At 32.1% G+C, this 25,750-nt stretch overlaps 1 protein-coding gene across 2 annotated transcripts; it reads left to right on the top strand.

Annotated features, from left to right (window-relative positions):
• Positions 1 to 1,375: 1,375 nt before the first annotated feature.
• Positions 1,376 to 24,564, top strand: LOC129922778 (uncharacterized). Of its 2 annotated transcripts, none has more exons than XM_056009963.1 (6): positions 1,376 to 1,590; positions 13,233 to 13,553; positions 15,959 to 16,150; positions 19,958 to 20,029; positions 21,419 to 21,598; positions 22,048 to 24,564. In XM_056009963.1, the coding sequence occupies exons 1-6, from the start codon at positions 1,512 to 1,514 to the stop codon at positions 22,164 to 22,166; spliced, it is 963 nt and encodes a 320-aa protein (XP_055865938.1). In that variant the 5' UTR covers positions 1,376 to 1,511; the 3' UTR covers positions 22,167 to 24,564. The 2 variants fall into 2 exon arrangements, with proteins under 2 accessions (XP_055865938.1, XP_055865937.1); XM_056009962.1 differs by having other exon boundaries at positions 13,221 to 13,553.
• The last annotated feature ends 1,186 nt before the right edge of the window (positions 24,565 to 25,750 follow it).

Here is a 25,750-nt window from a genome sequence, read left to right as displayed (position 1 = left end):
GTGTCACGCATGGTTAGTTTGGTATAGAATAGGAAAATGATGGAAGTTCCCGATATACGCAGCTTCTGACTGAATTGAGCGTGTCATTGAAAATGACAGCGTCAAACTATACATGAGTAGGACATTCCGCCAAACAGAACACACTGTTCAACCTGGACGTGCGATGGAGTTTCAAATTACATTCAGAAACTTCAATTTTTTTACTTTTGTTTTTACCCTAAAATAATAAAATAGTTAGTCTACAGACAGTAGACAACCCGGCGTTGCCAGATAACGAGTCTAGGGGAGCATTGTTAGCTTTTCCAACATGGTCTGAGCCCCAGCTCCAAGCATTATTTCATGTATTTAAAAAATATTTACAAACATGCATATTCTAAGGTATAGCTTATTTTTTTTGAAGTGGGTGGCATTAAATTCAAAATTACTTTTGGCTTCAATCACGCAATTTCGTGAACACAGTTTGCTTTAAATGTTTTATCGTCAGAATCATCTATTAGGGGTTTTAAACTCAAAACAACCATAGAAACTCTCATGTGTTTGAGGCAAATGGTGGTTTAACATTAAAATCTCACCCATAATAAACGAAATTCCGCTTTCAAAAGGGGACTTTAATTTCAAGCTGGGATGAACCCCAAACCTTCCCTCGGCTTCTTCCATATTTCCTCAATTGCAACTTGCATAATTATATAAGGAAATGTTGCCGCCTTCTTAATTAGACTACTTTAAGTATTTTAATTAAATTTAAATTTAAGCAGCAACTTTTTTTGTCAGTAAGAGAGATAGTGCACTCTGAAAAAAAAATCAATCACACAATCTTTTTACCTCTTGGGACAGAGTGGAGCTAAGCTGAAAATGTTCACTTTTTTTCTCGAATTGTTTATCCTAATGGTTTTATATATTTAGATATATATAACTGTACCATAGCTCTGGACTAGGCCGTCACTAAGCCTAACAGTTAATATAAGAATGAAGTGATATGATTGCTTAAATCTAGTTTTCCTTTCAGTATTGTTTAGGGAAATGACGCTTGCTTAAGCTGAATAGAAAATCTAAAAAAAAAAAAAAAACTGTTTATTTTTAGATCTCAAGAATTTACTAACAAATGTATGAAATATAAATGTTTCTAAGCATTTAAATAAAAAAAAATCGTTTAGTATTACAACTTTTTACGCAGAAGTTAAGAAAAAACAATAACACCCTTTCACCGTTTAAGTATTTCTTTGCTAAGAGCTGGCTAGAGGGGGGGGGGGGGCGAAGAGGAATTTATTTTCGTTGGATGTGGAGGGTTGCGTAAGTAGTAAATGTTCACCAACACTGAAGTACTTTAATAGTGTATGCTGTATCTTCTTACTCATTCACTCAAAGTAACTTAAACCGGAAAATAACTATAAGTATCCTCTTAAATCTGTTGAAATAAAATATATTTCTAAAAATTTGAAATTGAGGAAAACGAAAATGATAAATGTTTAACCTGTTGTTCTTATCATCTCATTATCTTTTTTTACTGATAAATGTTTATAGCTTACAAGCCTAACATGATGCAAATATGCGTAATATTTGTATTGATACTAAACGTATCTCTTCATTTCGGTAAGTAACACATTTGCCCTTTCATTTCATCATTTGTATGTTTCAATATAGAGGCCTATAGTGTTGTCATTTTGTTGTCACAGCTAAAATGGATGAACTGATTTTTTTACAATTTAAATAAAAAATTAAGTTTTAATTAAAATTCAACATTTCTAAGAATGGAGTACAATTCTTTGCCGTAAAGGGAAAATTCACAACAGAAGCGTGACTTATATTATTCCAAAACTGAAAAACGGAAACAGATGCTTTTCCGATTATCATCCGATCGCTATGTAAGTAAGTCTTTTTAAGCTCTAAGAAAAGTCGCCTCGAATATTGTCTGTCTTTTTTTATAGAAGGGTCTATTAGTCACATAACTATATATTCAAGTAAATCAACGATATAAATCATATTCCTTTTCCAATTGAGATAATGTTTCCGAAATCCTAATGAAATAATTTAAGCCTGTTTATTTTAATCATCTTATGATTTTAGATTGTTTATTTAAAACCATTGATTACCTAAATCTTTCTAGATCTAGATTATGCATCTCAAAATTGCAAGACTAGAGTGTTCTTTTTTTTTTAATGTCCCATTTTTCGGACTACTAGATCTAGATCTATACATTATTTTATGTGTTACACAACTAATTTACAAAACAACACATTGTTTCAGCTTTAATTATTTTTTTAAATATTTTGCACGACGTTACATTTTTGTGTAGTTTTATGACATTTCTATCTCCATTATATATATAAATTATGTTTTGGGCGATTGAACCGCCCCCCCCCCCCCGCCCGCCGAAATGTGTGACAGATTTTTGGCTTTTATTTTGTTTATTTTGGAGGACATTAGAATACTATTACCATTACTTGTCCCTGCACAGCCAAGGGGGTTTACGTTTAAAACCTCCTACCAGGGGGTTTTACAGATCCCCCCCCCTATTCTATAAAACAAAACAAAAAATAATGCAAACGGACAATCCCCAAATTAGAAAAACATAGCTAAGGCAGATTTAGATTTTAACCCCCCCTCCGAAATTTACGATAAACTCCCCCTCTTCAATATAAAAAAGCAAAGTACACTCTCAAAATTCTATGAGCATAGCCAAAGGGGTTTTGAGTTTAAACCCCATTTCAGCGGGCTTGGAAACTAAAAAATACCTCCTCTTTAAAAACAAATTAAATTACGCACTCAAAATGTTATATATATTAAAGGTCATTTACATGGCTCACAGCATTTACAATATAAACAATTTAGAAAAAAGTAACACGCATAAAACAATAACTAAACAGATCTTGACTATTTTTCCATATTTGTTTCCTTCAATAATAACTCAATCTACATAAATGTTAGTAATAACTCTGGTGCTATACTACCAAAAGTTAAAATGCTGGTATTTATTTGCAACAGCGAAAATACAAAAACAAGGTAGAGAAAAATGAATATGTACGTATTGGACATTATAGTGACCGCTTATAGTTCAACAGTTACCTTGGCAGGGCAGATATCCCGTTTTCGAAAAGTGCGCTGTTTAATGTCTTATTTTGATAGTTAAAAATGTACTAAATTATTATAATAGAAATACAAACTTTAAAATAAATTTTACATTTTATTTTAACATCACTGCTAAGAATTTTATGTCTGAAAATGGTTTTAATCATTTTTTTTTTTTTACAAAATTAGAACATTGATTTCAAACAAACCAGGTAAAAGTGCGTCATTCTTCTTGGTTACAATATCCATGCTTTCACACAGAGATTTAGCGTCATTATGTGTTATTTGAGTTTAATTATTTCAAACGTTATTAAACAAAACAAGTAATTTAACGATGAACCAATTCATCTCAAACTTAAATCACTTATCTGAAGAAAATAATTATTTGAATAACATATAATACTATTGATGACTAAATATAGCATTGTAAATAAAATAATAATAAAAAATATTTACCAAATAATAATAATAATAAAAATAAATATCAACAATCATGTCGATATTCAGTTTTACCTCCTTTTTACAAATATTTTATTAACTCACTCTTTCTTTTTGTCTGGTAAAAAGTCTGTACACTTTAGGCCTATTTCTCCGAAACCAAATCTCAAATCAAGCTGAAATTTTTCACAATTATTTCTTCTAAATGACGTTGCAAAATGAACAACAAAAAATTAACCAATTAGTTAATTAACTATTTAATTAATTTATTTGCTAGGTATTTTTAACAAGGAAAAGAAGTTATACTTGACTGAAGTGGTGGTATAAGTTAAATTATTCCCCTTTATAGGTCTGCGCTTTAAATAAAGTTTGAAACAAACAATACATAACTTTACTATCTTTTATAGTCAAAAACACTTCACTAGCAGAGTGATTAGTATGTTGTTTTGAGACATGAGTTCGAATGCAGGCCATTCAATTTTTTTAAAAATGCTTTTCCACCCTCTCCAATTTTCTCAACTGGTCCAGACCAATGATAGGATCATAGCATATTAGAAATCTAAATGCATGAACTAGCGCTAAACAAAGAACAATTGATAAAAATATTTATAATTGCAAAGATATATTGTTGTTCGTCTAGATGAGTGTTTCCCTAAGTGGGGTGCGCGTACCTTCAAGGGTAGTAAACTTTGGAGGAATGTAAGCGTTGCACCTAATAAACTATGCTGATTTTTAAAGTACTCATCTATTATGTTCTGTTAATAAATTAAAATGTGGTGAAATAGGGAGCAAGGGGTACTCAGCATTACAAAAATTAAAAAGAAAAGGTACACATAGCTCAAAACAATTGGGAAACACTGGTCTAGATCCATTACAAAATTAATTATACGACTGATTCAAACTAAAGAATACAATTACACTTCGTATTAGCTTTATTTAAAAAAAAATTGTTTTTTGTTTTTTTTTTGTTATATCGTACACAATTTTTATGGGTTATCAATTAATCGACCTTCGCGCCAAAACGGCTGCGCCAAAACGTCTTGCTTCGAATGCAATCACCTGGAGATTTTAGATTAATTTTTTTTTTTTTTTTTGCTTATTTGTGTTTGCTTAAGGGTATCAAACAAACCTCCATTCTGATACCCTTTTCACCCACAAGTTCACAAAAGAGATTTTTCAAAAACACAATTAGCATGCTATATAAACATGGTGACGATCTGTACAAAAATAATGAAAACTATTCGACCCGTCACGTAGAATACGCCGCTATTTGCCGGAAATATTCATGTAGGCAACGTATTGTCCAGCAGAGTGTATAACTGTGCTTTGTGAGTAAGAACAACTAATTGGGGTTCGCTATAGTTATCCCAATGTTCACAAACGAAGCTTAAAGCCATCTTGCGAAATTCGAGAGCAACAGTTTCGTCGATGACATTTTTTCCAGAAATATGTGACTGATAAAAAAACAACTTTTATCTGATACAGGAATTTTGACTATATTGAAAGACCTGTTGACTCCACGAAATATATGTGAAGTGGTGGCCATGATTAGGGAGCGAAGGGAGTTAGGAAGAGGCAAAATCAAAACAAAGCTACAGAAAAAAAAACATATAACTATTTTAATGACACCAGATATTGACGTGTGTAAAAAAAAATACACACATAAATGTAGTCAGATATAGAATGTATAAAGAGAAAGAATACTTGTTCTTCCCCACCCTTGTTATCTTATTTTTCTTTCTAAGCTGTGCTCTATGTCGCCGCGAAAGTTACGTAGAGTAACTCTAGTCCGAAATGAAAGAGTAAGTGTTCCATGACTTTTTCGTGGTGTCCCGCATGGTTGGGTCGCAAAGAGAATTATATAGATAGATAGATATTGACGAAACCTAAAATGAGAAGAAAAATTTTAATTTTGTTGTTTTCTCTAAAGATTAGATACTGTTAAAACATGGGTTGAAACAAAAAAAAAATATAACTAAAAAATAACTCACTGAGTCCCTTGTCGCCGCAATCACTGTTGCCGGCATCTCATTAATTCACAATTCATTCCGATGAGTCAATAATCTAGGTAAAAGAAATACTTAACAGTACTTCAAATTCACTTACACTGATTCACAAACAAAACGAAAACACTCATCAATCTCTCAGTTAAGAAAAAAAGTATTCCTAAACACTGTAACCCACTCCAGAAGTCATTTTTCGCCCTCTAACATAAACAAAAAAATCACACTAGTTCGCACGTGAAAAAATATTTAGTAAAATGGGGGAAGACAGATTTACAACAATGTAATAATGCGATATTAAAATATTAAAAAAAAAATATGTTTACATTTTTGGTCCAAACTGTTACGGGCGTCACTTCTGTTGACATATTTTATTATGTGTATTACTATGTGGCAGTTCACCTATATTTATAAAATAATGTTACTTGAAGAACATAGATGTAAAAAATAAAATATAAGTTTTACTACATATATAAGGTTTATTCTTAGAAAAAAAATCACTCAGACATCGTAGCTTCAATATTTTAATCCTGACCCTATTTACGCTAATGCATGGTTCCTCAACTGGTGGGTCACAACCCCGATTTAGATCGAATTAACATTTGCCAGTGGTCACCTAAGGCCATCTCAATTTCTATTTTGTCTATTTTTTTATTCGGAAGTATTTTCTTTTTGACGAAATCTTACGTGTTGTTTTTTTTTAAAGTATACATTCACATTTACATTGCCATGTAATAGTTATTACTTAGATTAGGACGCTACAAAATGAATCATGAAACGATTGTGAAATACAAATAAAAAAAGGGGTTTGGAACATGTTTAAGAACACGAACATATTGCCAGAAGATACAGAGGGTACTTTTAGAGAGTTTAACATCATGGCTTGAAGGTTGACTTACTTTTCCATTGATAGCAGTTGTTTGTTTTTTTTTTAAATAATTTTTTCTTCAAAAATAGATGGGGCAGACAATACTTTAATAGTCTCAGCACAAATATTTCGAAATTACTGTCAGTTTAAAGCGTGGATTAACTCAAATTCGGAATCAAACAATATTTCGATGGTGAAGATTTTATCACGTTGTAAAGAAATTAAAACTAGTAATACGTCATCGTTTTTTTACTCCATGTTATTGGATGTAATATGTAGGAAACATCGCATGAAAATGGATCTCGAACACACATATTTCAGTAAAGTAAAAATAATAACTATTTTTTTCGGCATGGTTATACTACAATAGTTCAAGCAGGAATTAAAAAAAACAGTACATTGCATTATTTGTAATAAAGCTCTATATGGCTCCTTTTGTCAAGAAAGGCAATGGATGCGCCCAAATGAGTCACTGGTTTTGGCTTAATCTTGAGACGGGGAAGAATCTGGTGTGGCTAATCAAGCCAATTCTAGAACGGCAGACTTTGCCACGATTCGTACATGTGTATGCCTCTGATTTAGGGCTAGCGGACAGGACAGCTTTCTTTTTATCCCTCTTGATTAAAGCCGCTTCAATTCTTTTGTTCTCAGCAAGGGTTGTCCCAGCACGCACAGTCTGTCTCCATGCACTCCGGTCTTTGGCTGTGTTTTCCCACATACTTTTGCTGATGCCTGAGGCTCTCATGTCTCGCTTGCAGACATCTCTATATGTTAGTCTTGGGCGGCCCTTGGGTCTGACTCCTTCCACAAGCTCAGCATATAAGATATCTTTCGGGATTCTGCCATCTGGCATGCGGGTGACATGTCCGAGCCAGCGTAATCTTCTTTGTGTCAGGAGAGCATACATGCTGTTCATATTGGCCAATCTTAAAACTTCCTGATTGGAGACATGGTCCCTCCAAGAGATGCACAGGTGAATAAAGCTCTATCTATCTGACAAATCTACGAAAACAAACAATCTGGGATGTCGAACTACGGCGATAGTATTTGTTTTAAAGCTGAATGAGGGAAAAAAATACAGGAGTGAAACATCAAAACCAAAACAGCATCTATTGTAGCTTTTTATTGGTGGATATAAGAATAGAGAGCTACAAAAAACCATACCACTGCTTCAACATATTCAACACGTTATGTATATGATAAAGTCGTTTCATTTTTTTGAAAAGCATAAGATTTTCTGGAAAAAATATCTGTTTTGTCTGCAGAGGTTGTCCTCCAAGTATGCATGAATGTCATTTTTAATTTCAACATTTTGTTCTGAATGAGTCACCACATTCAGTCGAACCTCACTGCACGATTTATGGACATATATTAGCAACAATGACAATGTCACCAGCATTACATCAAAAGAGATGCAGCCGAAAATCTTTTAATTTTTATTTTATTTACATAATTCTGAGTGAAGTAGCTGCGGTCACATTCCGTTCTGAAATTGTTTGCACCTTTCTTCCATTTCCTGTTATTAACTTAAGTCTAAATTCAAAAATAGTTATGATGCTGAAGATATATTCGTAGATCTTGCAAACACTGTCCCGAGAATTCCTGACCTGGGGAATCAGAAACAAGCTCAACCAATGAAATGGCATTATGTTGGTTTGCAAAACCTGTCCCAACAATATTTTTGCAACAATACAGTTTACTATATCCACGACATTTTCCATGCTTTAACATACATTTTGAAATAAAACTTAAGTAGGTGACATGAATATAATAAACTTGCAATAGAAAAGTAAAAATCTGAAAGACAAACTCTTTTTTTTTATTAAAGAACAAATTTATTATTTATTATTTTTTAGCACTAAATAAATATAAATAAAGCTTTGGCTTTTTCAACACATCATTGATGACAGATAAATACATTTAAAATTTGACTAGGATTTTATAACATTAGTAAAACCACATTTAAGGCCTATCTAAGTCTAGGAACGACATACATTTTACTATTGGAAAATTGAATTATAGGATATAGTAAACTGCATTGTTGCAAAAATACTGTTGGGTTGAGAAACACTGCAGTCTGATTGGACCTTAGCTGGGACTGAACCATAATTATTCCGGTAATCCTATCTATCCTTGACCCCACCTATCTTAGACTGACCAACTTTTGACAACCTCATCCCCCCTACACATCATCCTCTATTGTATGGACAAATGGTTGTCTCCCTGATATTCTCCTCTAAATAAATGACCTCTGCTACTTTTAATGTTTCTATCCCATGCATGTAGCACAAACAATTGGAAAGTTATTTTCAATAAAATAATTCATTTCAGTATACTATTATAAGCTAAGATAACAATATTGACGCACACTCAAACAACAAACAAAATCAGACACTTACACAACCAACACTTGCTGAATTTTCCTATTAAGTACTTCTCATGGGAAAGTAAAAGTCCTTGAAAGTCTGACTCACAAAGTTATACATGTTGTAATTTTCTTCCTAATAATAACGACATTCAAACTTATAATATTAATTATTATTAAGTTTATGTCAGGGCAAATGTTTACCAACATGTTCTAACCTTTATGCTGGAGACGAATTTTTACTTCAAAACAGTTTTGTCAAACCTTGATAACATAAATTGTAATTCGGTAGTTGTTTTTTTTTTTTTTTTTAAAAAACATGTTTCTACATGGATTACTATTCGACAGGCGGCGTAGCATACGCCACTATTTTGCAGGGCCGGCCTTAGGCCACTGCAACCAATTTGGGGTGTCATGCAATACGGAAAACGTCTATCCTACGGGCGATAAATAAAAACGACATTATGCATTGGCCGTAATTGTGTAATCTGGTGAAAGAAGCATCTCGCGCCTAAAAATAAAGAAGAATTACTATTGAGCGTAGGAAATAAAATTTTCAAGATACACTGTAAGACTTCGCTACACTCAAGGCTCGTAAAGTTCGTGGGTTAACTCTATTCGCAGAAATAAAATAGTGATCTTTCCTTTACTTCTTCTTCTCGTCCAAACTCTTGATCGAGAAAGAGAATTATATATAGAGATTCAGAGGACCCTCACTTTCATAGGACACAAAAATTGTCATTTTGGGGTGTCATTTAATATGGAAAACGCCAATCTTACACGCGGCATTAATGTTAGCGAAAAGGCCTTGGCTATGTTTTATCACGCTCACATCTGCAATATTTTAAAGTTTCAATATCACTGCCTGGTATGGCAATCTGAGCATTAAAAATAAAAATAAACTTTATAGAATCCTAAATGCTGCTGGTGAAATCATTGGCAAAAAACAAACCCCATTTGGGCAGTTGTTTGAGACAAACATCTATAAAAAAGCTAACAAGATCCTCGAAATAAAGAATCACCCTTTGTGTCAGGATTTTGTGATTTTACCGTCACAAAAGAGATACAAGACACCGATAGCAAAGACAGACACAAACACTCTTTTATTCCCCTGGCAATCAAATCATTAAATAAGAACAATCTGATATAAACTTTGTCACATGTAAATTATGAGTGAGTCTGGTGTGAATGTACACTTTGGTTTCTTATAGTTATAATGTTTTTGTTTGGTGTAATGCACAAATTGTAAGACAAATTTCCTTACGGATAATAAAGATTATTATTATTATTATTATGTATCAGCGTAATTGTGTCACCTGGTGAAAGAAGCTTCTCGCACCTCAAACTAATGAAGAATTACTTGAGTTCAACAATTCTCAAAGATAGATTGAAACATTTGGTAATTCTTGCCATGGAGCGTAATCTATGTAGGAAACAGAATTATAATGATATACTCTATGACGTAGATAAGAATGGATAAAATGCATAGACGAATTTACTTTGTAATACAAACTCTTTTAAATTTCACTTATTGTCCACTTCCCTACCCAAACTTGGCCCTGCGAAATCCGTTTCGCATAGGGCCTTACAATGGTTAAGTCCGGCCCGGCTATTTACATATATATATATACATAGTAGATTACTTAATCTCTTTTCATGACTTCTAAGTCACAATGGTTAAGTCCGGCGCTGCTGTTTTGTGTTTGTAAAATGTTTGTTTGTAAAATGTTTTACAATGTTTCGAATGTCAGAGTTAAAAATAGTTTACTTCCTAGTCCAAACCTAATACAAAAAAAATCAATACTTCAAGTATCGTATGCCAATATTTCTTTAAAACTATATGACTGTAATCTATATTATATAAAAAAAAACTAAAAAAACCTAATTGATGATTTTACTACTTCTCCAACTTGCCGTGGACAAAAAAGTACGAAAATTTAACCTATTGTTTTTAAGTATGCGTAGAAATACTAAGCACTTTTATGATTGAAACCGAATCGATTTTAAATTCGTGATTTTAAACCATTCAGTTTTTTATTGCAAAATTTTGAAAAATACTGTATTATACTTCTGTTTTCACTTTATGTGTAATGTCCTCTAATATTAATTACACCCGGTTTGCTCAGTTGGTAGAGAATCAGACTTTATATCTAAAGATCCAATGGTTTAAGCCAGAGGTGGGCAAATTACTGTCCGCAGGCCACATGCCGGATTGTTTTATGCGTCCCGCGAACACCTACAGAAATCCGATGTGCTCACAAACTATTTAATCCAAATATATTATAAATAAATAATTATATGTATATATATATATATATGAATGATAGAAACTTCTGACTCTTATAACTTATGAAGAGGCTAAAGAAACAAAATCTCTACATGTCATTCTAAACAGGGTAAACTAAGATTATTCTTTTTTTAAAACATTCAGTCAAAGATACAAATTTAAACTAGTATTTATTCAATACTTTAAACAACTGTGTTGAAAATGTTGAGTGGGCTGGAACAAAATGACGATTTTTCAACTGATGGAGTCTGTGCGTTGACTGGTTAAATTAAATTAAATTAAAGAACAATATCTCAATCATAAACTCTAAACTGCATTGACTATCAAAAATATAAATGAACCAATTATCTCAGTGATTAAACTTTTCAAAGCTAGAATTCCTAACCACAGGCAGTTTAGGGATGTACTTAAAGATTTTAAAACAACATATTCCGTTGTTTGGTACCATAATAGTGGTTTAGTACGAGCAATGTATTGAGAAGAATATTGGATATCAATGAAGGATTTTTTTATGTTCTTTGAAGGACATTGACTGTGACTTTGTTATTAATATTGGAAGATAGACTTTTCGTTTTACAGAAAGGAGTATTACAATGGGTTGTTTGCACATGAATAATATATGTGCATATTCATTTTTTTTCGAACAAAGCTTTCCTATTTCTCGAGGTAAGCAAGTGAAAAGAGTTTTTACCATTTTCCATTGCTGTAAGGTGAAACTATTTATAGAGAAATGGTTAAATGTACAAAACTTATTTGGAATCCTTGATTTTGGAATTTGAAAGCAAATTTAAAGAAGTCAAGAACTTGGAACAATTTAAAATACCACTTAGGGTATTTAGTGCAGAAGCTGATTCAGCTTCAGAAGACATCTCCATGCAAATTATGAACTGTAAGAGTCTATCAGTTCTTTCGCGGGAGCTTTAAGGGTGCCAGAAGCTAAAATTACCATACTTAAAAAAAACAACTTTGCTACAAAAAAATAAAACATTATTTCGGGGTCCACATAATGTATAAACAAGCATTTTTTTGAAAATACACAAGTGTAAAAAAAAGGTCGATGTTGACTAGCTGTAAAGCAGTCATAAGGATAACAGTTAATAAGCTAGTTCCACAATTCGGAACATTATGCACGAGATGTAAATAACATTTTTTTAATTTGTAAAATGGACTTCAGATATTGCTAACTCGTGTTAAAATTCCTTTACTGCGAGTGAAAAAAAAAATAATGTATAATACAGTATCAATGTGAATAAAAAGGCATTATATTCAGTTAGCTAGCGTATCTTTCTAATTGGTAAGTACACACACACGCATATTGATAATACATAATGTAGGATTACTTTCTAAAGCTCAGAATAGGAGTGGGGCTGAAATTGGTAATCGAATTCACAGATGTGGCGAGAAAAGTGATATAGAATTCACAGGGCATTTGAGAGTGTGTTTAAGAGGGTGATTTAAAGTGGACCGTTCAAATTAAACGTAACGTATACTAAAATACACTTGACTAAAAGAAAACCTGATATAGTGCAGGCAGTTTTATTGAAACCGCAAGAAACAAAAAAAAAGATGGAATGTGCGTCCTAAGTATTTCTGAGCATTTGCAGGTTGTAATATAAAAAAGGGCCCGATCCAAAAACAAATCACATAGCCTATGAAATATTTCAAATAAGAACTGAAAAGCAGAAGAATAGTTAGATAGCGGAAATAACACAAGACCATAGTTGTTAAGAGGGGTGGATAGGGGGATGGAATAGAAGGAGAAAAGTGATACCAAAATGTTCGTGCTGGTTCAATTCAGTGTAATAGATACTAGAAATACCTGGCCAAAGGAATGTATGGAGGAGAGTTTAACTTGTAATCATTATATTGCTATAAGTAAGAAAATTGGGATGATATCAATGCTTAATAAACATTATATAGACTCCGATAAAATCAACAAGCGAAAACTGTGGGTAATTCTAGATTGTCAATAAAGGAAAGACATGTCAATAGATTTAATAAATAAGATACATATTCTTACTTATCGAAGCAAAAGGGGTTCTCCAAATGAAAAAAAAAAGATTTTACTGTTTGTTTTTTTAAATAAAATATTACAAAATTCTTGTAAAAAAGAGCATAATGATGTACGTGGTTTTCATATAATAAGGAAAGAAAGAATTACTACTTTTGCTATGTCTTTTATTGTATACATAGTTTTATTTTCAGCTGAGGAAGACAGTCTGTTATGCGATGATACTGAAGAAGGTTTCCCTACAGTGTTAAGAGTGACCTGGAAACCAAAACTAATCGTAAACGCCAGACTACTAATAAACCTTGACAATAAACTTGTTGCATTGTGTGAGAGTAATCAAATGAAGTGTATAAAAATATTAGACAACGCAGAAGCCGAAATTGTACAAATCGACTATGAAGAATACAATATAACTGTTTTTACCTACAATATTAATTCTTCGGGCACTTGGACTATTGAATATGATTATGGACTTTTCAAACCAGCCCCGGAGCCTTGCAAATTTAACATTTATTGTAAGTAAACTAAGTATATGGATTTACATTTAAAAAAGCGAATGCTTTTGGTATGCTAAATTTTTGCAGATAAGACAAAAATGTTTTCTTGTTTTAGCGAGTTTAAATAAAAGACGTTGAGATCATATTTAAGAGGGGCTCTTGTCAAAGATACACCCAGACAGCGAAAAGACAAATTAAAAACCACCCCAGTAGAAAACGGCTTTGACAGCATTAACTGTTGTAAAAATATGCAGGTAGCTGCGTTAGCGTAATCATGTGAAATACTGCACTCACCTTTATGGAAATCAAAGACAATCAATATATACATGTAAACGATGACAACTTAACGAGAACAGTACATTATTTACAGGACATAGCAAGCACAAAACTTTCAGCCTTTAACACTGCCCTTTCATATGCTCCTTAACTTTAGACCAACTTCATGTCTCTATAATGTCAACATCCTTTTCAAGTTTAGTTTCTATTAGCATATATTACGGAATAGTGCGTTTTGAAAGAAAAGAAATTTCTACAAATTAAATAAGAACATAAACTAAAATAATAAAATAAAATATAAATTAACATTGTTTAGGTCAATAATAGAATATACATTTTTTATCTGGAATCCCTCAACTCAAGTCAAGAAACCATAAAGGAACTAGATCAAATACAAAATAGAGCAGTGAGATTCAAAAAAAGTAAATATTCACATTTCATTAGAGTAACAACACAAATCTATATATGCCTATATAGATATATATAATATACAGACTGGACATGGATATCTTTTAACACTACAAAAAAGTAGTTATAAGAAGTTACGTTTTTTGTTTGTTTTTTTTAACCCTAACCTACGTAGCATGTAATATAATTTATAGAGCCTAAGCTAGCCAGGAAAACCAGTGACTTGGCAAAATTTAAGTCATTGGTTAATATGCATGACTGAATGCATGACGAGTAGGACGTAATCCTCTTCCTTTTTTGAAGTAACTTCTGTATTATATAAGGTAAGATAAGATAATTAAGACAGATATAGATCTAGTAATTGAACATGAAGAATAAGAATACTCCCATCTCTTAATTATTTTGTTATTCTTAGAAACATAATCTAGAAAGATCTTAATAATCAATCTATTTAAATGTACATAAGATGATTAATATTAATATTAACAGACATGAATTATTTCGATCTAAAATTTTGAAACATTATCTCTATATAAACAGGAAATGGATTTATTTCATATATTTGAGTAAATATATAGTTCTGACATCAATATCCCTTTTTAATTAAAATCTGAGAAAATGGTATTGCATTATTTATAACTTTGAAAACTAAACATCATTACTTCTTTAAGACAGAAAAGATTGATTGGGGCGACTTTCCTCGTAGCTTAAAAAAGAGCTTCGTACATAACAATCTATATATATATTGTAAATTGATTAATCGCGAATAAGAATTTGTTTTTGTTTTCCAGTCAAGATATAATATAAATAATATGAAACAACTTTAGTAAAATTACTAAATTTAAAAAACCTTTAAGATAGAGGACTAAAAGTAATGTAATATTTATATATAAAGCAATAAACCATAATCCTGAAATCAAAAAAAAACCCTAAAAGACACAAATAGTAAAGCACATTTATTATTCCCTACGTTAGGCAAAATTTGTACAAACGCCTGGTGCTATTACAGAATGGAATGAATAGCCTGAGCCAGCCAGGAAAACCAGTGACTTGGTGGAGTTTAAGTCATTGGTTGACATGCACGACTAGATTGACCTAAGGACATTCGTAGGATGTATTCGTCTGTATTTCATAAGATAAGAAGATAGCACATCAACAGTATAGTAGGACGAAGACACAGATTTAAGAGTTAATAAGTGAAACACCCCAAAAAAGTACTCTAAAAAAACAAAGCTTATATTAAATGTATCAATTAGTTTGGTTAATTTATGTAATTAAATTTATAATAGATCTTGTGGATCATTTAGAAATCCTAGCCTTTGACAAAAATAAAACAAATAATAATAATAACAATTTCAGTTAATGATGGCAAAAGAGCTTCAAAATGTATATAAGTCGTGTGTGCACTAAAACTAAATGGCAGTTTTACTTCAGCCCTACATTATGACGTGTTAACTAGTTACAAAGAGCTACTGTGTGTTTCCAAGAAAAAAAATGCAATGGAAATGTAATTTAAAATTTATCAGATTATAAAGGACAGTAAGCAATGAACCCCGATGTTATGGAAAGGTTTAAAAAAATAATTTTCTCGACGATATCGTTATACTTGACAATTCTCTCTAGCTTTTTGAAAATATTTATTTTCTCTGACCAGCATTGTCTTAATGTCCTATGTCCTTCTATAAACACTGGTAATTGTTTCTAGTTTTAATATGTAATGCATTTTTCTTTTACTGTAGCGAAAAGTTTTCTTGAACTAAAAGACTGTCCTACAGAAATAGAGGAAAGAAACATGGTCAATTGTTCCTGTGAGTTGAAAAGTTCAATGCCAAAAAAAGTAGTGTATAACTGGCTCAGCATAATCAACAGCAGCCTACAAGTAATGTCAAATACTTCTGATCTAACATTTGCTGCAGACAAACTTTTACAAGGTGTGTCACACAATTGAATGTAATCAGAAAGTAAAATCTGGATTTAATTTTTAAATGATCAGCCTCGAATTAGTTAAGCTCTAGATGTGAAAATAATGTGCATGTACACATAGACAGTTGATTTTTTTTTATATCAGGCACCTATATAGCTGATACGAACATATAAAATGCTCAACTATTTTTGGCAGACCGCATGCTTTAGATTATATATTAAATGAGAACAACGGTATCAGAAAGTTGTGATATAGGCCTAAGTAAAAGTAATTTTATTTCATTATGCTAAAAGTTATTTTAAATATGCATAGCATTTAATTCAAAATTAAATTTCCATGGATCTTAGTCACGTTCTTACGATATGGTACTTTCACAATTATAATTTGTTTTCTTTGCTTTCTGTTTCTTTCATTAACATATCACCTCAAGAATTTAGCCAGTGTGACGATGGCCTAATGAAAAAATTAAAAAAGGAAAGACATAGAATTAGGATAAAAGTTCCCATTATTAAAAATCTTAGTCTTCACAAGGATTCGAACACTGGCCCTAGGTTTGGAAACCAAACACTTTATCACTCAGCCATTAAGCCTTCAGACTACTTTAGGTATAGAAAACAAACCAAAAAATATAGTATTTCTTTATATGCGAATATTAGACGAATTACAATAGACTAATTTAAGACGATTAAGAAAAAAATGATAAATTTAAAAAAAAAAGACTTTTACTTGTTTTGTTTGTTTTTGTTGCTGTTGTTGTTTTTTTGTTTTTTTTGTTTGTCGAATAACTGAGGGTTAAGTGAACGTTATTAGAAACCAGAGAAACCCATTTAAATTTATATATTTCGTTAAACTGACGCAAACACTTGCTCACTTGGGATGTTTTCTATGAGGAATTTCGTTAGGGTTCCGCGACTTTTGTGAGAGATATTCACCTGTCTCTTTCAGATGTAACCTTTCTTCTATCCATGTAAGACAAAAATATCGCAAGATGTGATTTTTATAATGCCTTCGTTATAATGTCGTTCTTTAAGCGATCATTCCATTATGCTGGATTGGTGTCCTACTCGATGCAGCTGTCTTATGGAAAGCAAGGCTTCTTTAACGACTTTAATTGAAAAACTTATTTTTATCTAAGAATTGAGTCTAATAATATTTAAAGAAAAGGGGAAATCCAAATTTGTGTTTTCTTAAAACTAAGTGAACTTTACAACGTAAATGGCGATTTTTTTTTTATTTTAACATAAAAAAATTACGCATGTTAAATTTCCATTTACAGGTCTCTTAGTTTATAAGACAAATCAACTACGGGGAGTTAAGCAAGCAAATTGTACATGTAAAAATGGAACAATAATACTTCTATTCTTTGCGAATTTCATTAAAATGATATATAATATCGAGGTCTATAAAATATCATTCACACTTACCCCCATCTAGAAAAGAAAGATAATGTTGGGTGAAAATTAAGCAAGCTTGATGCTGTAAGAAATAAATACCTGCTCAAAACAGCTTCAGGGGGCGGGGGGGGGGGTTCACTCCCTAAATCCTCAAACATGTAGGAGAGAAAAGAAAGGAAATGTTGCTCAGTTGGCATTTCTAATTTGAAAATGGACAAGATTGTCATCTACCTAGGGCCTGGAATCGTGCTACTATAAGAGCTTTTGTAAAAAAAAATGCAGCTTACGTCTACTCTTCTGATGGTTACAGGCACATCTCACTAACATATTATGTGGGAAAGTTGGCTGACTAATGAATTAGTACAAATCTGGGTTATTGCCATGGCAGTTTTCTCGAGTCCGTTGTTACAATATTCTGGAAGTTCTCACATATTTTTAATTTGCTATCTTAAGTTAAACCAATGTACTTGGTTAGCTTCTTCATGCTGAGAGTCATACAACTGAGAGATAGATAGAGAGATAGAGATGAGATTTGAAAATGTGCACTTGAAAATATAATTTTCAAGCATGAACATAATATACAGTGTCGAGCAGGTTCTTATTTATGTTTTGGTATATGAGCAGAACGCAGGTCCTCTTTTAACTCTTGTTGTATAGCGGTTACCCTCTTTTAGGATTTCCTAAGGACAATATAGCAACCTTTGTCAATTTACCTTAGTTGGTAGGTCATTTATGAAGGCAGCGAAAAGGGTGCATTACAGGACGGAACCCTGTAGGAGGTCGAGCTTGGAGACTATTTTCTTAGAGACGTCACAGAGATATTAATTAGGTGTAATGCCAACATTCCTTCTCTGACTGTGCCTCCACATGATAAAAACCTCCCAGGCCGGAGGGATTTCTTCTATCACTATAGCAGGATGAGCATCTGTCCAGTTGAATCAGGTTGAACTTACATTCATGGTAACATTTTTTTTATTGCCAAAGACTTTCTGATCTTCATTTCGACAGGTCTAGGAAACCCCACATTTTTTACCATTATGGCGGCATACGTGCACCACATATAACAGCATGGTTTTAGTTCAGGAACTGTTTGCTTGAGTACAAATTAACGGAGAAAAAAAGCAGTGCATAGACACTGATTAGTTCTATAGACAAAATTGAAAAATTCCTTTATCGTGAAATATAAAATTTGAACTGACGTCACCATAGTTCTGAGTTCCATAAATATTTCAATACTCTGATACTTATCAAGGTGTTTAAGTTAGGATGTAATAATCTTCATTTCTGAAGGAGCATCTAAAAACTACCCCAAAAATGCTTTTAGTTACTCCATTTAAGATAGAAAAAAACTTGTTTAGCTTAAGTCTAGAACTAAAATAACGAAATACCTATCAATTTTGGAATACAGTTTAGAAATAGTATCTATATTTAAGTGAGATTTCCGATAAAAACCTTGTTTTTGATTACACTCGAAGAGAGAAATGAATTGGTGTCAACAAGATGAACGTGGCTATCAAGGTTGTCTTATAAATTTCGTCCTTCTTGTGTACATCTATATAAACATATAACATTGAATTGATGACTTATTTACAATGTATGATGCGAATGTAGTACAACATAAGTTAAATTATGGTAATCATTAAAGAAAAGTACTTTAAAATACATTGGACGAACCTTTCACAACATTATTCAAAGGCTAATACATGGCCCACATTCTAGTAAAAGCCCAGAGACGAAGCTCTTAAAATACTACTATACTAGACTAGCGCAACAACTGCGAGATTGTAGTAACATTTTATATATTCATTCTTAAGGGGTAAACCTGTAGTACCACAAGAAAGCAAAAAAAAACATATCTATCATAGCGAGAAAGAGGCTCAACAAAACAAGAAGACATCAGCGACGAATGTGCAGGCTTTCTGACATTCCTCTCAAGAAAGGAACTGCTGTAATAAATATACAGGATACAAACCACCGACACCTTTGGCCAATTCTACGATTTCATGAAGAGACTCTATTACTTTTATTTTTGTTTTCCATTTTATATCGCGTAATTTTCATACTTATAACATGCTAAGAGCGCTATGGTATAATCTTATCTGTGAAAAGGTGGTTGGGGGGGGGGGAGGTTTCCGTGCTGCATTTAGGCACTCAGCAAACACTACTATGCTCGAGTCACCCATGCATTTTAAGCCTCTCGGCCACACATTCCACAGTTATGGCACATACATTTCATGGATCTTTAAAAAAAATATTAACTAAACAATATTTAATAAATATAATTAAACTCTTTTTTAATAATTATCAAATTATATACAAATACGTCGATATAAGTCCCGATTATCTTAACTAATTCTAATGACATTAGTTTCATTTTTTTTCTTTGCATTTCTAATAAAAACATGCATTTTTTATTATAGACTTTCTTTGCGTGGCTGAAGACCTTCAAGCTGAGAGAAATTATACAAAAGATTACAGTATTACGATAAAGTGCAAGTATTTGTAATAAATACTTAATGTTAACAGAACAAGAAAAAAACATTTAAAATACTTTTAAAAAAAATAATACCTCCTCTATACAACATAGAGAGCGATTGTTTTCTCTGTATTAACTAATAAATGTTAGAAAAAAAAACAACAACAATGAAAGGAGCTCATGAAAGTATCAGCTAACATGCGTCAAACAAATTATTCAATTGAGCGAGGCTCAGTCACCTCGTACTTTAAGTCGTACGTTATTTTAAAGAAAAAAATGTTTTAAAGTATAACTCTTTTATTAGTGTGAAGATTTATATCTACTCGTAACAGCTAGCTAACAAATAATACAAAATTATACACTGAAATAGCATTTTCTCGTCTAATGTAAACATTACATATTGAATTTGTACACACTAACTCCCAATCAGTTTGCTAAATTTATATAGTTTCATTAATCAAGGAGTTAAAACCTAGACATGGATCTCGAAAACAACTGAAATGATTTTTCTAGAAGTTGGACAATTATATCTTGGGAAAAATTACACTAACATAGAGAAAACTCTGGTTTGACCGTTATAACATTTCAAATTGTAATAATCTTAAAATAAATTTAGCATGCGTCTCATTTCTCATTACGTCATTTGGCGTTTCCACATATATTCGTTAATAAGATTATAACTACACACTATGTCTGTCCGTATCTCTGTCTGTTTGTCTGTCTGGTTAAAAATCTTGAAAGCATTATTTCTCCAAAATCCAATCTCGCATAAAGCTGAAATTTAACACAATTATTTCTTTTACCTGACAGCACAAGAATCAACTAAATAATAAAAACATATTTTATTAACTTTTGGCAATTAATTAAGTTTGATATGAAGAACAAGGGAAAAATTGTACTTGATTGAAGTGGTGCTATTAGCTGAATTAGTCCGCTCTATAGGTCGTCGTCTGAGACTTAGTGAACACAAATATGAAAGCATCGGCCCACATGTTCGAATACTTTAAAATAGGATCGTGTTAAGAACCTTAAAAACATGAAATTGAGCTAAACAAAAACAATCAAAAAAAATATTTTGAATTGCACAGATTTAATATTGTTATTCTAGATCTTTTGTAAACTTTATTGCATGATCAAACAAACTAATTGATTCACTTATTATAATATTTTTTTTTATTCTGCTTGTTTATCTTTTATTCATTCTATATTCAGAGCCAAGTAATCGCTTGGCTTCGTAAGGCATCAACATCATAATATAAAAATTGTTTTAGAAAAAAAAAACGTATGTCTCTTGTGAAACTCTATTGAACATTTTTATTTAATAATTAATTTCTAATTTTTGAGTTTACGAATAGCTTCAGGAACTTGAAAAATGCATAATTGGTCTTAAATGTATATTGAACAGCTAAACGTTATATTTCCTTGACGAGATGTCCAACAACAATTCTAGACCAGCTACAACTCTTGAATTGTTCATACATTTATAGATCTGTTACAAGTTATTTTGAAAATGTGTGTGATGTCTCGTACAGCGTTTCTGATAATACCTACAGACTTACATTTGTAAGCACAGAGTGCTCTTTAGGTATTTCAGTTTTTTGTTTGTTTGTCTTTTTGCTTTAACTCTCAAAACATGCGGGTTTTGCTCTTTTAAAACTGCATGCAATGATTAAATTTAATATACATTGTATATAAATATTTAGCTAAAGTTAGGGTTTTAAACTTAGGCGGATTATAGTCAATAAATTAGCAGGTAAAAACCTGTATTTGAATGAAATAATATAAGTCAGTGATGTCCAAAACAACAGACCGCAGGCCATATCCGGCCTGTAATGAAGTGCATTCCACCCCTTGAAATGTAGGCTCACAAGACATAATGAAGTCTCGAAGATTATGTGTCAGTGGATTTAAAAATATTCTTTTGCGATGAATTTACACTTATCATTTATATCACAAGTGTATCTTATGACCCAAAAAGCACCACTAAATTTATAGCGGGTAGATGTTTTATATTAATTTTTTTTTGTTTGACAGAATTAATGTGTCCTGTTGAAACATCAATGAGAAATAGACTGACACAGGTATGCAGTAGGGCAACTTGTAAGTATAAACAAAGATATCACAAGTACATTGAAATTATGAAATATACATAAAACTCATGTTAAACAAAGCTTGGATGTATGCTATATGTAAGAATAACATGCACAAAGTTATAAAGGCATGACTGTAAAAGATATTATGCAATAGTTTAACTTATGGACAAAACAAAACACTAAACCAAGTGAAAAAGAAAAGAATTCCTAAAATGCATTTAATAAATGTTAAAAAATGTCAAATAACCATGTTTAAAATTTTAAGTTGGACTTACTTGTGCGAGCAGGTTTAAAAGTAATAGAGTAAAGCATCCCTTGTAAACATAAAGATCAATTCGGCAAATGATGTGACGCCGTTTCTATAGCCTACATTAGATAAGCATGTCACGTGGGCATCACAACGACCCAACTAATGCAAGGTACCCATTATAGTTGGGTAGAATTATGAATGCCCAGTGGTCACATTCTTTACCGAGACTCGAAACTGGGATCCCTCGATTCGGAAGCTAATGCAATATTTAAGTGTAAAAGCTCGGCTTGAGAGTGGTCGCAAAGATTTAACATTTTATGAGATGTTGGAATTCAACAAGATCAGTCTGTTTCCCTACCTTCCCCACCCCTGAAATGTTGTCTGTAAATGACAGCAAATAACAATGATGATTTAGATGTGATTATATTTAGCTTTGATTAAACGTATTGTTACGACTTTGGAGTAGACTAATGAAAGTGAACTCACCGATTGTCAGGCCGCCGATGTCCTTCTGGTTGCAGAAGCACAATCCACTACGAACAGTCAATACTCCAAGTAATCGAAATAATTTCACAGTTCTCCTAATCAAATGTACATACAACTATTCACTAAAACCGATTCAAGGAAAAAAAAAAATTCTCCGTTGAAAAATCCTCGATCATAACTAAAATCTCTTAACACATTTTACCATAGTCAAGGTCATTTACGCCCAACAGCATAAACAAAAATCACCCTACTTTGCACGTGGAAACAAAAGATGGTTAGTCAGAGAGGAACAGGGTTACAACAGTATGCTAGTTGTTTCACCATATCCCATTATGGAGATTTTATATAAATTCTTTTCGCGTCTTTTTCGTTCGTGCTACCTTTTTACTGTACACGTTTTTCTTTAACTTCGTTATGTCACAACTACTTCCAGAAGAAAGTGTTCACTAAGCCGCTACATGTATATTTTTAAAGACAGTTTTTTTTTCCATACAGCAGGTAAGTCTCAGTGTAAGTCTACGAATACTTGTAAACTGTTAAATATATATTATCAGTGTTAAATAATTAATATTAATTATATAAGAACTTTTTGGTTTCCGTGTACCTTTTTTTTTAATACAATTAACCTTTTCTTCTTTCCAGACTAGAAAAGACGCTTTCTAAAGTGACCACAAGAAGGTACAGTTACGTTGACTACAAAATTAATGTTTGTTTACAAATAGATTTACACAACTCATTTAGACTTAAGCAAATATAATTCAGGGGGGTAATCTGTCATGTCATCCCTTGTCATCTTTAGTAGCTTTTTCCATTATCATTTCATACCCCATAATTTTATCATCAATTATTTTTTGAAATATATTTTAGTCATTGTGTAATTGTGTTGTTTAGAATTTAACGTTAAGCATGCGATTCATAAACTATGTTTATCTGAAATGCTTTTGGATATTTTTTGTTATGCTATTGTTAAGCGTATAGTGTTCCGTCTCCTCTCTTCAAACTTGTTGAGAAATGAAATAATATATGTAAATAAGTATATCTAAAGTGAAGAGAGGTTTCTATTAAGTTATATTGTTTCTATTTAATGTAGTGAGTGTTAATGTTACCGAATGACGTAATGATCAAAGGTAAAAGGGTGGTGGAAGAAGTGAACATGTTTGGAGAGATATAAGAACGATTAGAGCAATTATGAACAAGATGCTAATACGTTATCCACAAAGCCAAAGGTGTAGCTGATGTATTGGAAATCTTTTTATTTCCCAATCATATAGTTTTATATGTTTAATTTTTTTCTTAAGATCGTGTGCATTCATGGCTTTTAAAAACGTTTATAGCTCAAAAAAAATTAGCGTGCTTATAATAATAAGTTACAAATTAAATTGAATTTAAAAAAAAAATATATCAATCTAATGTATACAATCTGCACGCCACACTATATATAGCTTGAAATACATTGTGTCAGAAAGTGTCCTTTTATCAGGATTTTATTGATTTATTATTAGATATTTGTAAGTGTCTAGGTATTTAATCACAATTTTGAAAAGAAAATTAAATGTTTACTTGAAGAATAATTATTTTCTTTTTGTATTATAAGTCTCTAGATTCAACCTAACAGACACATGACGCGCTGACAGTCGTTCAAAATGTAGTACAATATGTTGCTTATGATTTTAAAAAAATGAATTTAGTATTAAAATATTTAAACCATAATATTGATATGAATAATACGAATGATAAGTAATAAATTAAATAAAGATAAATAAATAAAGATGAATAAGGTAATAAGTCATAATTACATTCATAATAAATAATTAAATTAAATAATATTACTGCACTAAACACAGTGTATAACGTTACCTAAAAACAAAGACAAGGCATCAACGGGGTTTTCAAGAATATTAAATGTTTTTCAAAAATCTACTAAAGAGTCGTCACAGTAACAGATACTGCATTAAAAACTGTCTTGAGCATTAACTTCTGACAAACAATACTGACAAAGATGCAGACAACAATGTCCCAGGTTATATCAGAACTCAATGTATCAACTCAACGGTAAAATATGTAACGCAATACTAAAACCCTATTGAAATAAACAAGTCTCGAAGTCTGATCTAAAACTATAATACAGACGAATCCATGGGCGTAGCCGGGGGGGGGGTTAACCCCCCCCCCAAATGAAATTCCCCCCCTTCCCGCAGGGGGGGTGTCGGAGTGAATGATTTTTTGCTTTAATTTTGTTTATTTTAGGTGAAATTTTAATACTAAACCATCACTTGCCCCAGCACAAACAATAGGGGTTTTGAGTTTAAAATCCCCTAACCGGGGGGGTTTTGAGTTCAAATCCCCTTAACAGGGGGGTCAAGTTTAAAACCCCCTACAAGGGGAGTTCGAGTTTAAAGCCCCCTACCGTGGGGGGGGGGGGGGTCGAGTTTAAAAACCCCTACCATAGGGATTCGAGTTTAAAACCCCCTACCAGGGGTTTGAGTTTAAAACCCCCTACCAGGGTTTTTTGCAGTTAAAACCCCCCTCTTCTATAGAACAAATTTTTTAAAAAGCAAACGACAATCCCCTAATTCCAACAGCACAGTAAGGAAGATTTTGATTTTAAACAGCCCCTCCAAAATGTACGATAAACCACCTTTTCAATATAAAAAAAGCAAATTACACACTCAAAATTCTATGAGCGAAGAGAAAGGGGTTTTGAGTTTAAACCCCCCGCCAGCGGGGTTTGAAGCTAAAAAACACATCTTCAATGTAAGAAAAAAAGCAAATTTACGCACTCAAAATGCTATGAGCGTTGCCAAAAGGGGTTTTGAGTTTAAACCCCCCTTCAGAGGGGTTCGATTCTAAAAAATACCTCTTCAATATAAAAAAGCAAATTACACACTAAAATTATATGAGCGTAGCC

This window comes from Biomphalaria glabrata, chromosome 14 (genome assembly GCF_947242115.1).
Source record: "Biomphalaria glabrata chromosome 14, xgBioGlab47.1, whole genome shotgun sequence".
NCBI classification, from domain to species: domain Eukaryota; kingdom Metazoa; phylum Mollusca; class Gastropoda; family Planorbidae; genus Biomphalaria; species Biomphalaria glabrata.
The sequence above is the reverse complement of the archived record's forward strand: the minus strand, read 5'-3'. Positions and strand labels throughout refer to the sequence as shown.

Excerpts from the sequence above, each read along its gene's own strand:
- LOC129922778 (XM_056009962.1), top strand. The coding sequence starts at position 1,512 with ATGTTTATAGCTTACAAGCCTAACATGATGCAAATATGCGTAATATTT. Across the intron at positions 1,591-13,220 it reads AAACGTATCTCTTCATTTCG|TTTTATTTTCAGCTGAGGAA; the intron begins GTAAGTAACACA and ends TTGTATACATAG. Across the intron at positions 20,030-21,418 it reads TTACAGTATTACGATAAAGT|CTAAACGTTATATTTCCTTG; the intron begins GCAAGTATTTGT and ends TATATTGAACAG.